This window comes from Phyllobates terribilis, unplaced genomic scaffold (genome assembly GCF_046119375.1).
Source record: "Phyllobates terribilis strain yellow unplaced genomic scaffold, ASM4611937v1 Scaffold_7__3_contigs__length_470593459, whole genome shotgun sequence".
NCBI lineage: Eukaryota > Metazoa > Chordata > Amphibia > Anura > Dendrobatidae > Phyllobates > Phyllobates terribilis.
In genome coordinates, this window is record NW_027362767.1 from 70864077 (window position 1) to 70878240 (window position 14164).

The 14164-nt window shown below is 42.7% G+C and overlaps 1 protein-coding gene across 1 annotated transcript in view; it reads left to right on the plus strand.

The window, feature by feature from the left end:
* The first annotated feature begins 11148 nt into the window (after positions 1–11148).
* The window catches only part of CCDC175 (coiled-coil domain containing 175), a 35218-nt gene continuing 32202 nt past the window's right edge, over positions 11149–14164 (plus strand). The window contains exon 1 of the mRNA XM_073638743.1: positions 11149–11350. Within this exon, the coding sequence (XP_073494844.1) occupies positions 11281–11350 (70 nt within the window). The 5' untranslated portion in view covers positions 11149–11280. The remainder of the gene's footprint in view (positions 11351–14164) is intronic.

A 14164-nucleotide genomic window follows, 5' to 3' on the forward strand; every position in this document is an offset into this window, starting at 1 on the left:
AATTTAAATCGATTCTATAGTCTACAATATTAACTCTCTTATCTGAAATTTGTGTACGGGTGAGCAATCGCATTATGGATAGCATATTACATGGATCCAGCCAGGGATTATTGCCTTATTCCCTTTGCTGCTACAACCAAACAAAAAAAAGAAAAAAAAAAGTCTATTCTATTCCCTATTAATACCGCTGTTAGCTGCATTTAGGAAAGGGACAGGTGCTAGGTATCATCAGCTGAAAATGAGTGTTCATTCTGGTCGCATACATCTCTATAACAGTCCATAACTTGACTGTTTTTATCAAAAAATCATTGACAGATTCATGTTTTTTAATAAAGTCTGCACTCAGAAATTCATCAAAGCAGGCAGGGTTGCTTGCATTCCTCCATAGTTTGGTGCTGCCAAGTACCCCCAAAAAAACTTCGGGACCGGTTAAATCTATTTTTTATTCTACAATATTACCTCTCTTATGTGCAATTTGTGTACAGGTGAGCTATTGCACTATGGATAGCGTATTACATGGATCCAGCCAGGGATTATTGCCTTATACTCTTGCTGCTGCAAGGAAACAAATAAAAATTCTATTCCCTATTGATACCGCTGTTAGATGCATTTACAATAGGGACAGGTGCTAGGTATCATTAGCTGGAAATGAGTGTTCATTCTGGCCACATACATTTCTTACACTGTCTATAACGTGACTGATTTTTACCATGCACTCATTGACCGATACATAATTTTAACGGTGATCTGTAATCAGAAATTCATCAAAGCAGGCAGGGTTGCTTCCATTCGTTCACAGTTTGGTGCTGTCACGTACCAAAAAAAAACCTTCAGGCCCGGTTAAAATATATTTTATATTCTACAATATTACCTCTCTTATCTGCAATTTGTGTACTAGTGAGCTAACACACTATGGATAGTGTATTACACGGATCCAGCCATGGATTAATACCATATACTGCATGCTGCTGCTGCAAAAAAAAAATCTATTCTATTCCCTATTCATACTGTTAGCTGCAATTACAATAACTACAGGTGCTATTTAGTGTTGGCTGGGTGAAGTGGGGCGTCTGTCCTGTGGGGGTGCACATATATAGCGCTGGGAAGCCAGTCTGATCTAATAGTATGGGCATCGTCAATAGGCTGCAAGCCAGACACTGTGCATCACACATATCTGTGTGACTGGCGCCCTATGCAGACTCCATCGGTGTGCATGTATAATACTACACAGCCACCCCCTCTATGAATTGGTAGTTTAGTGAGTGGCTGTCTGCATCAGTATTTGCACATGTGCTGCCCCTGCCTTTATTATGGAGGCTTGCTGCATCCTGCAGTGCATTGGTAATCTGACCTGGTGTTGGTAAGGCATTATCTTTTACTGTGATGTTTTTTGAAATTATGTCCAATGTTCGACAGGTGCTAGGTGGTAACATCTGCTGGAAATGAGTGTTCATTATGGTTGCATACATCTCTTCCACAGTCCATAACTAAACTGATTTCTTTCCATACACTCATTGACCGATTCATAATTTTTACGGTGATCTGTACGCAGTAATTAATCAAAGTTTACAAACATTTATCATGGTTGACAGAAATTCATCAAAGTTGGCAGAAATGTATCAAATTTGCCAGAAATTAATCAAAGTTATCAAAATTTACTGATTTAACCCTAGAACGCATACCTGGGGCCTCGCAGGCCCGCCCTGTTAATTGTTTTCTATTTTCTGCAAGATTACTTTAATTAGAATTTTGAAACTCTAGATATTCCTCAGGTATATAGTTGTTTGTCATTTTTGTTTGAGTTATTCCATGTTATTTGCACACGGGCCTAAAAGGCCCCAGGTATGTGAAAAAGTAGATTTTTATGGTCATGCGTTCTAGGGTTAATGTGTCCATTCATAGTTTCTCTATAGCTTTGGTATGTAAGAAATAGTGGTGGTAGACTTGACGCTGCTGGAGCTGGAATTACCACTTCCGAACTCTCCAGTGCATGTTTCCATCCATTTTTGGGTGCGTCTTGAAGTATGTTTGGTTTAATAATTGGGATTTCTTGCCTTATAATTGGGGTTGGGACCATCAGTTGTGTTGTGCAGAAGTCAGGTGGATACACAGCTGATAGTCCTACTGAATAGACTGTTAGAATTTGTATTATGGCAAGAGAAAAGCAGCTAAGTAAAGAAAAACGAGTGGCCATCATTACTTTAAGAAATGAAGGTCAGTCAGTCCGAAAAATTGGGAAAACTTTGAAAGTGTCCCCAAGTGCAGTTGCAAAAACCATCAAGCTCTACAAAGAAACTGGCTCACATGAGGACCGCCCCAGGAAAGGAAGACCAAGAGTCACCTCTGCTTCTGAGGATAAGTTTATCCGAGTCACCAGCCTCAGAAATCGCAGGTTAACAGCAGCTCAGATTAGAGACCAGGTCAACGCCACACAGAGTTCTAGCAGCAGACACATCTCTACAACAACTGTTAAGAGGAGACTTTGTGCAGCAGGCCTTCATAGTAAAATAGCTGCTAGTAATCCATTGCTAAGGACAGGCAACAAGCAAAAGAGACTTGTTTGGGCTAAAGAACACAAGGAATGGACATTAGACCAGTGGAAATCTGTGCTTTGGTCTGATGAGTCCAAATTTGAGATCTTTGGTTCCAATCACCGTGTCTTTGTGCGACGCAGAAAAGGTAAACGGATGGACTCTACATGCCTGGTTCCCACTGTGAAGCATGAAGGAGGAGGTGTGATGGTGTGGGGGTGCTTTGCTGGTGACACTGTTGGGGATTTATTCAAAATTGAAGGCATACTGAACCAGCATGGCTACCACAGCATCTTGCAGCGGCATGCTATTCCATCCGGTTTGCGTTTAGTTGGACCATCATTTATTTTTCAACAGGACAATGACCCCAAACACACCTCCAGGCTGTGTAAGGGCAATTTGACCAAGAAGGAGAGTGATGGGGTGCTACGCCAGATGACCTGGCCTCCACAGTCACCAGACCTGAACCCAATCGAGATAGTTTGGGGTGACCTGGACCGCAGAGTGAAGGCAAAAGGGCCAACAAGTGGTAAGCATCTCTGGGAACTCCTTCAAGATTGTTGGAAGACCATTTTCGGTGACTACCTCTTGAAGCTCATCAAGAGAATGCCAAGAGTGTGCAAAGCAGTCATCAAAGCAAATGGTGGCTACTTTGAAGAACCTAGAATATAAGACATATTTTCAGTTGTTTCACACTTTTTTGTTAAGTATATAATTCCACATGTGTTAATTCATAGTTTTGATGCCTTCAGTGTGAATGTACAATTTTCAAAGTCATGAAAATGCAGAAAAATCTTTAAATGAGAAGGTGTGTCCAAACTTTTGGTCTGTACTGTACGAAAAATAAATTTTGACCACCTCAGATGGATATGTTATATTGCAGTAGAAATATGCGGCTATACAGAGCATAGCTGGCTGATGGCCCTCTAAAAATAGTGAGGGACGACTGCTGGACCTCTAACAATAGTAAGGGCCGCCTGATGGCCCTGTAAAAATAGGCTTTGTGACTTTCAGAGTCCCTCTTTTATAAATGAAACAGGATGTGTTTGATCATGTCTCACACACCACATGGCCAGATAAGGTAGAAAAATGTTAAAATTACATTTACTGGTGAATGTATTTTTCACTGTTGAAAGCAATGCGAAAGTGCATTGTCAGTCCGTAAAAGTGGTGTAATACTCTGACAATATTGTTCACAGCAGTGACCTGGAATTCAGAGATACTTCCAGGGGTCTTCCCCATGCTGAGCACCCAAGCATTACGATTTACTCGACCCGAGCAATGAGTACACAAGCATTTTAGTGCTCGCTCATCACTAATTTTCATACATCTATATTCAAAAATGTACCTGATCAAATACAGTTTCCTTGGTTTATAATAGAAATGTATGCCACTCATGTGGGATCCGATTTTTTTTATTGCACCCATAGACTTGAATGGCTGAGTCTCATCTGAGACTGGGAAAAGAATTGTGCATGATGCGATTTTTTTTCTTGCGTCTGATTTATATGCTCGTCTACATGGGTCTTTAGACTAATGTGTATTTCCAACATTATTCACTTTCAGAATCTATTAAAAAATAAAAATAAAAGATACTGGCCCGGTTTAAAGGGAACCTGTCAACTGATACGTGCTGTCCGATCCATGGGTAGAATGTATGTGACAGTGGCTGCACGATTCAGGCAATGTATATTCACCTCTGAAACGTTGCAGCATTTCAGAGAAAAAGGAGCTGGCCTTCTTCTAAATATTATTGGACCAATGCACGTAGAGCGGAATCCATGGGTCTAAGGGATGCAGACTTTTTCCAGCATTGAGCACCAGTTATGTCAATCTTATTGTTGTGTTTTATTAGAGATTTGCTTGCTTGTTAGTTTAAGTGCACTAATTTCACATGGAAAGTGTTCAGCTAAGTAATCAATGTTTCCATTCAGCGACAGTAAGCCGAGGAAGATGTGCTGGTTGAATCTTATGAATACTTAAGGCCAGACAGGAGATTGTTAAATGTAAAGCAAACATTCCATTACTCTCATCAGTGTCTCAGGGGCCTCAAGCCATTGTTCTCCCAGCAACTAGTCCCATTGTATGGATGGGGATAGTAGACCCAGTGGAGTCGTCACCACAGGGGGTCTCACATGCAGTCCAAGGTGATGGGGCTCTGCAGTTAGCTTTGGGGGGGAAGGTGAAGATACTTCTGCCCATTCCAGGGCTGACCCCAGGGAGGGAGGACAAGAAGCTACACGTTTAGTGGAGGAGTGGGTGGAGTGATGTTGAGAGGAGAGGATCTATGGCTGAGGTCCTGGTGCCCAAGTATGGATGGCCTATGGAGTTTAAAATTGGATGTCGGCTGGGCTGGATCCACGTGCTACTTTTGAGGGATCTGCATTTGAGGAACTTTCTTGAGGGCTGTTGCTGCTGGATACATGGGCTTCGGTCGTGTTATCTGTCATCTGGAGGAGCGTGGACTGTGACTACAGACCATACTGGTGAGAGATATGAAATCTGTGGGCCAACCAAAAATTGAGAGACAGTGAGTATCGCCTGGTAAAGGGCAGTGGGACTACCGACCCCGGGAAGGGGATATTGTAGACTGGAGGCAATGTATTTTGGCCATCTACCTGGAGTTGTTGTAAAACCATGGAAGCCACTGGGGCCCAAGCAATGCTGGAGATTAGTCCTACATGTGGGTCCCGGCGACTTCTATGTCCACACTCAGGCAGACACCTGTCAAGTCAGGTCAGGGGGGCGGGAAGACGCTCCCGGGTATCCGACTGTCTGACTAGTCTCCAGCGCGGGTCGATCCCAAGCGACATTAAAACTATGTTTTTATTTCTGAAACGCTGTCACGTTTCATAGTAAATATATATGGTTGCAATCGTGCAGCCACTGTCTGATACATGCTGCCTGTGAATCAGGCAGCATGTGTCAGCTGTCAGGTTCTCTTTAAGTGTACTGGTGGAGACATTTTGGTATTATGGTGTCTGCAAACTGGGCTAAACTTTCAGATATCAGTTGAACATTCAGATTTGCTGTGTGCAAAACTATTATTCTTACAATTTAGGGGGGTCCTACAATAAAGTAGATTTCTGGTATCATCTTTTGTGTGCAGCACATTCTACACACATACCACATACCCACTGAAATGAGTCCTAATAAATAGTGCAGAAGGGTTTTAGTACAGTTACCACTGACCTCAAAAAACCTACCTCTTTTAAGGTTACGGGCAGATTGCAATGCATTATTAATGCCGTAGCATAGGCAAAACATATTTAATTACCCTGTTTTTCCTGGTATCAACACAATGATTTCTTACATGGCCTCAGGATGGTTATTCTGTACAAGCCTTAGGACGCATTTGTTAATTAAAACTGCAGAATGGCAAGAATTTGTTTTTTTTGCTTTCCATAAAGAAACTACATTGCGGTCGTTTAGATGCTCAGTGGTAAGTACCAATGGAATACAGATGGGATATGTGTATTTCGAGGGTAAGTCCGACAACCAGGTCATATTTAAAAAAAAAAAAGCAAAATAAAAAGGAAATCAATACACTAAGTAGATTCTAAATGGATATGTTGGATATGTCACCTTAGTAGAGTGTGTTACAACTCATGCCTTTTCATGACCATTGCTGTTTTATTGGAAATAGTCAGCAAGTAGATAGCCCCATGACAGCTGAACTCCTATAAATAGAGGGAGGCTGAGAAAAGGGGCATTATTATTTTTCATGCCGTTCACAGGTCAGCATAGGCCAAGGTAGATCCCAAGGTAGCACCTAATATTATTATGATACAAATGTGAACATCTGCATTTACAATTCTGCTGGTAGATATTTGTTTTGCCAAGTTTTTAACACTTAGAATCAGATACTGGCTTTAAAGAAGGTACTCCCTTGCGATATAACGCAATTTTATTTATAATAGTTCATTTAAAAGATAAAATACAAAATTAAAGGAATAGTATGATATTAGATATTGCGTACACTTTTGTATATGTTAACATACAAAGGTTAAGTAAATATACTCACGTCATCACCAAGGAGCTTTTACACATGGGTCTGGAATATCAGAGAAGCAATCACCAAGACAGAGAACCCCTGGAAATATCACAACACTGCATGGGCGTCCCCACTTATGCAGGTATTACAACACTGTACACATAAGTACAGGTACACAACTTTTTGCTTCTGTCTTAGCTATATTTCTCTGGCCTTATATATAGTGAATCTTCACTATGTGGTAAGTCTAGTTCACCTTTAACCTCAAGTGGCCAGCCTTTGGTAATAGATGAATCAGAGATACAAGGCAATCCTCAGACAATGGAGGGCAATAAATCCATACAATTCAAAAGCTCTCAAGGATCACATAAGTCAACTGCAGACAAAGGTTAAACAAATCTCCATGTTTTACAATAACAAACAATAAACACTGGACTATTTCAGAGGTGAACCTTCAGACAATGTGAGTAAACAATTCAAGATTTTGTTACTATGAACATTGTCTGTGTGTAAACATAAGACAAGACTTTGACAGAATGAGCCATATCTATCTGTGAATGTATCACCAGAGATGCTTGTTTGTAATACATTCTGTATATTTCAATATGGACTCAAAATATAAATTTTTCTGTTTACACTACAATATTGGAAACAGTCAGCAAGCTGGTGCACAGATGACTTCCTAACAGATGAGCTCCTATTATACAGAGAGATGTTTTATTTTTCCTAAATTAGGTGACAGTACAGAGGATGACGACACTTCATAGAATGCAAATGAGCAAAGCAAACTCTGTGCAGACACTGAAGTAGCAGGGAACACTGTTGGATTTTAGCTGTAAGGGTTCGCTCACACTAGTGTATTAAAAAATCAGTTCCATTGTCATCCAGGAGTGTGGGACGAGTCCAGCAATACCTGTACCTAGCCAGTCCGTTACTCTGTTACTGAGAAATCAACATTTAAATTGATATGTAAATAAGGCTGAAGAGCTATGGTAGATCTGACGCCTCTGTCACTGCAGCTCTATTCCTCACCCAGGACCGCCTCCCTCTGATTGATTGGCAGCATCTATGTTGTGTGACTTCAGGCAAAAGAGCCGTCAGTCAAGCAGGAGGAAGCAGCGCTGGACAGTGAATAGAGCTGGAGTGACGGAGGCTTCAGATCTACCATAGCTCTTCAGCCTCATTTGCATATCAATTCAACCACTGATTTCTCAGAAACAGAGAAACGGACAGGCCATGTAAAGGTATTTATGGATTGAATGTCTTCAGTGCTTGTTTGCTCCTTATGATCCTGTATAATAAAGATGTAGAAATAACCCAACCAGTTCAGTTCAGTTTAGTTTATAATCAGAGACCCAAAATAACCTGTCCAGGAAGGGGTTATTGAAAATTATATATGTCATAATTAACTCTTTTATGGTACAATGATAATCAAATAAATGGTAGAATATAATATTCTGCGTGTGTGTAAATGTAAGACTGTCCCCGCAAATTACCTCCATGGTTTCATATAATAAGCAGAATTTTACGACACATTTGTGAAATGCGCTGCAGAGAAATGAGAGTGTCTTCTTCCTTTAAATTCCGTGTGCTGTATGTCACTGATCGGCAGCCAATAGGATCGCTGGATTTGCATTTGAAAAAAAAACAAACTGTCAACAGTCCTCAGTCTGTTACAGGACAGCAGCGAGTGAATATGGATGTCGGACAAGGCTATGTTTTGTTACTTTGTGCCGGACAAGGCTATGCTTCATTTACTTTGAAAGTGCGGTTAATAAAGTCTGAATAAACCTGCCTTGAACACTTTAAAGAAACTGACTGCTGTGCCTACCTCAACAGCGGCTGAGTGAGTACCAAACACCTACTATATATATATTGTCAGTAATCACCACACAGTGACGACTCCGGGGCGATCACGTGATATCTCACCGTGCCGTCACGCTGTCAGTATTTCGTCCGGAATCGCGAGCATATGATCCAGACTACTCGCTACGTGGATATCGGCAAGCGGCCAGTGAGAGTATGGCGTCACACCTCTGGGTTCTAAAGCCTGGGATCTGTATTTACGCCCTCCGTACTGTCACTGTCAGCTTCATGATAGCCCGATTATTAATATTATTCGCTGCCACCACGGGCCGAGTTTGAAATAAAATACAGGCCTGGCCGGACGCCTGCGTTTTGGTAGCATATATGGCTTCGGGGAAGGGAACGATTACAGGATAAAAGAAACAGCACTATTAAATTTTACTTTTAATCCGAAAAGGGAGGCAGTGTTTAGGAAAAAATATATACAAGGATGTTACAAAGGAGACATTAAAATACATAAGCAGTTACATAAAATAATCAGGATAAAAAGGTGAAACTTACACTATAAAGTTTTCTGCGACGACTATAGGTGGAGGAGGGGCTCCCCAGTTTTATTATGCTGTTAATCGAACAGGACTCGTTGCTTATAAAAAACTATGTATGCATTCCTCAGCTATTTCTGTCACTAGAAATAGGGATCCCATTATTGTCAGACGCATTGAACTTACAATATTTCATATTTCGTTTCGTAGTCGGATTGTCTGGAGATTTATTTGTTAAGCTCGGGAAAGCAACTTTCCCAGTTACAAGCAAATTAGTGCAATCCTGCCAGTAATTACCTCCCTGTGTGTGCCAGGGACAAGAGGCTCGTATCTTAACAAAGTTTGGTGACACCTCGTGGCTGGCATTTGTTTGTGTAAGGTCTTTTGGCTGTGGGCAATAATTTGCAGGAAGATACTGTATATTTTCATGGAGACAGCTTTCAAAAGATGGATAAGGGAGGGGGTGAAGAAAAGTCCTGAGAGAAATGGCCCAAATCTATGTCAGACTTTCAATATTCCTCATATATATGCGCACACATACGTTTATTTGGGGCTCTTTGTTGTCATTAATGTCAATGGGATTAGTCCGTGGCATAGTCAGTGGGATTCTTCATAGTCAGATAATGTAGTAGATGTCATCTGCAGTCCTATGTAACACCACAGATAACAGTGATAACTCTCTAAGTAGCGATAATGTAGTAGATGTCATCTGCAGTCCGATGTAACACCACAGATAACAGTGATTATACTCGTCAACAGAACCAAGGCAAAGTGTAAAGATACATGCAACATGTTGAAAAAAGTGCATTGTTTGGAAACTACCATCTATAATTGTGCATCATGTTGGCAAAAAACGTGAATGTAATAAATGTACTATCAGAGACTTTCTCACCTGCATTCTGTAATAATTAGACTATGTTCATATGCAGCGTTTTTTTCAGCAGCTAAAACCTGCTTTTTTGGCAGTAAAAAACGCCCATTTTTCACTGTGTACGGATTATTTGTGTGATTTGTCTACAGCACATGTTTAATGAAGTTAGTTTTATTCACCAAAAACACTGGAAAACGCTTAGTTATGCAACGGATTCATCTCAAACATTAATTCCATTTGTTTGTTTCTAAAAATGGAAAAGGCAAATGTAACGTCAGAATGGAGGAGTCAAGTAACCTAAGGCCAATTGCTGGTCTTGTAACCTGCATTAAACCTTATAAGCTTACATGGGGCTGCTGAGTTTAGGTCCGGAGATCGATGGATGGTCCAGGCACTGTGCTCTGTACAAGCACCGTGAAATATGGCTGCTACACCTGGTCTACGGCATAATCTAATGGAAACCGGGGGAAAAAAAAACAAGTGAGATGAAATTGTAAAAAAAAAAAAACAAACAAAAAAAAACAATGATGGAATTGCATTTTTTATTTTTTACTGTGTTCATTCTGTTGAATATAATTCTCCAGGTCAGTACAATTAGGCCCATACCAATCTCAAGGTATGTGCACACATTGCGTGTTTTGCTGCGGTTTTTCTCTGTGTTTTTGTCTGGACAAAATGCAGCGAAGTTGAGATGTCTGTAGTCTCATGCACACGCTGCTTATTTGTTCTTTGCAGATTTGACGCAGTTTCAAATCTGCAGCATGTCAATTTGTTCAGAGTTTTTGCAGCATTTTTCATCTAAGAATGGGAAGAAAACGCATGAAAAACGCACTAAAAACCACTGCAAAACCGGCATATTTTAGCAAAGTTTTTCCTACTAACACTCTGGTATTTGTAGATTTTTCTGCTGCAAATACTGGATGTTCACAACATCTGCCAGGTATGGTGCGGCCTGCCAGACGCCCGCGCACGACTTGTGCCCTCCATGAATGGCGGGTGAAAAAGGCAAATAAAAAAAATATTGAAAAATGACATAATGTACACAAAACTGAAAAATTGTCCGTCCACACCAGGCGCAGAGGTCCTAAGACTGGAAAGTAGACAAAACCCAACCGACCCCAAAATAAGTGATCAGGGTCCGTCAGGCACCGATGGTGACAGCGCGGTCAGATGTCAGATACGTGCACCACATCAATACGGCCTAATGCGCATAAATATATGTATAAAATAAAGCGAATGTAATCGGGTTTGGTTTATAAGAAATATTCTAAAAACCTTGGAGGGGGTAAAGGGTTAAAATGCATTTGCAATTAAAGAAATGCATAATATATGTAGCGAGCGTAGAAAGCAGTTCTCTCTCCCCTCACACGACATTGGGACCTCCCACTTTTATTCATTTCCCTATGTTAGGCTGTTCCACTGCCTATCACATGGGTGTATGCCAATAGACGCGTCTGGTTTCCATAGTGACCCTGACTGGTGAAAGCAATTAGGCCCTGATTTCTGAAGAGAATTCACGCTGAGAGAACGTAGAGAATGACTTCGGGTCTGTCGGTGCCGGACTGCAAGGCGGTGTCTGTGGTCTTGGAGCATTTCATGGAAGTAGGTAGGTGTCAGTGAGAGGAGCCGGCTGCCGCGGAGGGACATACAGTGATTTATGAGTTGCTGCGGTCATGGTCGTAGTTCGCGGCTCTGGTGTGTCCATGAGCTGAGGAGGAGACGCGACCTGTCTGTACTGAGGCGTCTGCCCAACATATAGTTCCTTGTTGTATCACTGCTCCGCCAGAACAGTGCCCCCCCACAGCCTGCCTGACATATACTGCCCTGCTGTATCACTGCACCCCCATAACAGTGCCCCCCCACAGCCTGCCTGACATATACTGCCCTTCTGTATCACTGCACCCCCATAACAGTGCCCCCCCACAGCCTGCCTGACATATATTGCCCTGCTGTATCACTGCGCCCCCATAACAGTGCCCCCCACAGCCTGCCTGACATATACTGCCCTGCTGTATCACTGCACCCCCATAACAGTGCCCCCCACAGCCTGCCTGACATATACTGCCCTGCTGTATCACTGCACCCCCATAACAGTGCCCCCCCACAGCCTGCCTGACATATACTGCCCTGCTGTATCACTGCGCCCCCATAACAGTGCCACAACAGCAGGCCTGACAGACATATACTGCCCTGCTGTATCACTGCGCCCCCATAACCGTGCCCCCCCACAGCCTGACAGACATATACTGCCCTGCTGTATCACTGCGCCCCCATAACAGTGCCCTCCCACAGCCTGACAGACATATACTGCCCTGCTGTATCACTGCGCCCCCATAACAGTGCCCCCCCACAGCCTGACAGACATATACTGCCCTGCTGTATCACTGCGCCCCCATAACAGTGCCCCAACAGCAGGCCTGACAGACATATACTGCCCTGCTGTATCACTGCGCCCCCATAACAGTGCCCCCCCACAGCCTGCCTGACATATACTGCCCTGCTGTATCACTGCGCCCCCATAACAGTGCCCCCCCACAGCCTGCCTGACATATACTGCCCTGCTGTATCACTGCGCCCCCATAACAGTGCCCCCCCACAGCCTGCCTGACATATACTGCCCTGCTGTATCACTGCGCCCCCATAACAGTGCCCCCCCACAGCCTGCCTGACATATACTGCCCTGCTGTATCACTGCGCCCCCATAACAGTGCCCCCCCACAGCCTGCCTGACATATACTGCCCTGCTGTATCACTGCGCCCCCATAACAGTGCCCCCCCACAGCCTGCCTGACATATACTGCCCTGCTGTATCACTGCGCCCCCATAACAGTGCCCCCCCACAGCCTGCCTGACATATACTGCCCTGCTGTATCACTGCGCCCCCATAACAGTGCCCCCCCACAGCCTGCCTGACATATACTGCCCTGCTGTATCACTGCACACCTCATGCTGCATCAGGAGAGCGTGCACCCCATTCAGCGAGTCCCCCAGAGAGTGTCGGGGAGTTGTCTGCCTTTTTAGGGGCTATGGACCTGCTCTTACAATGGTAATAAGAGTAAAATACAAGTGCTTCTCACAAAATTAGAATATCATCAAAAAGTTAATTTATTTCAGTTCTTCAATACAAAAAGTGAAACTCGAATATTATATAGAGTCATTACACAGAGTGATCTATTTCAAGTGTTTATTTCTGTTAATGTTGATGATTATGGCTTACAGCCAATGAAAACACAAAAGTCATTATCTCAGTAAATTAGAATAATTAACAAAACATCTGCAAAGGCTTCCTATGCGTTTAAAAAGGTCCCTTAGTCTGTTTCAGTAGGCTCCACAATCATGGGGAAGACTGCTGACTTGTCAGATCTCCTGAAGGCAGTCATTGACACACTCCACAAGGAGGGTAAGCCACAAAAGGTCATTGCTAAAGAAGCGGGCTGTTCAGAGAGTGCTGTATCCAAGCATATTAATGGAAAGTTGAGTGGAAGGAAAAAGTGTGGTAGAAAAAGGTGCACAAGCAATCGGGATAACCGCAGCCTTGAAAGGATTGTTAAGAAAAGGCCATTCAAACATTTGGGGGAGATTCACAAGGAGTGGACTGCTGATGGAGTCATTGCTTCAAGAGCCACCACACACAGACGTATCCAGGACATGGGCTACAAGTGTCACATTCCTTGTGTTACGCCACTCATCACCAATAGACAACGCCAGAAGCGTCTTACCTGGGCCAAGGAGAAAAAGAGCTGGACTGTTGCTCAGTGCTCCAAGGTGTTGTTTTCAGATGAAAGTAAATTTTGTATTTCATTTGGGAATCAAGGTCCCAGAGTCTGGAGGAAGAGTGGAGAGGCCACAATCCAAGCTGCTGGAGGTCTAGTGTGAAGTCTCCACAATCAGTGATGGTTTGGGGAGCCATGTCATCTGCTGGTGTAGGTCCACTGTGTTTTATCAAGACCAAAGTCAGCGCAGCCGTCTACCAGGACATTTTACAGCCCTTCATGCTTCCCTCTGCCGACAAGCTTTTTGGAGATGAAAATTTCATAACACCTCAGCAGTGCCACAGGCTGATCGCCTCCATGCCACATTGCCGCATTGATGCAGTAATTGATGCAAAAGGAGCCCCGATCAAGTATTGAGGGCATTTACTGAACATACATTACAGTAGGACGTTTCAGACTTTAAAAACATTTTTCAAGCTGTTGTTATAAAGTATTCTAATTTACTGAGATAATGACTTTTGTGTTTTCATTGGCTGTAAGCCATAATCATCAACATTAACAGAAATAAACACGTGAAATAGATCACTCTGTTTGTAATGATGCTATATAATATATGGGTTTCACTTTTTGTATTGAAGAACTGAAATGAATTAACTTTTAGATGATATCGTAATTTTGTGAGAAGCAGCAGTATGTAGAACAACTGT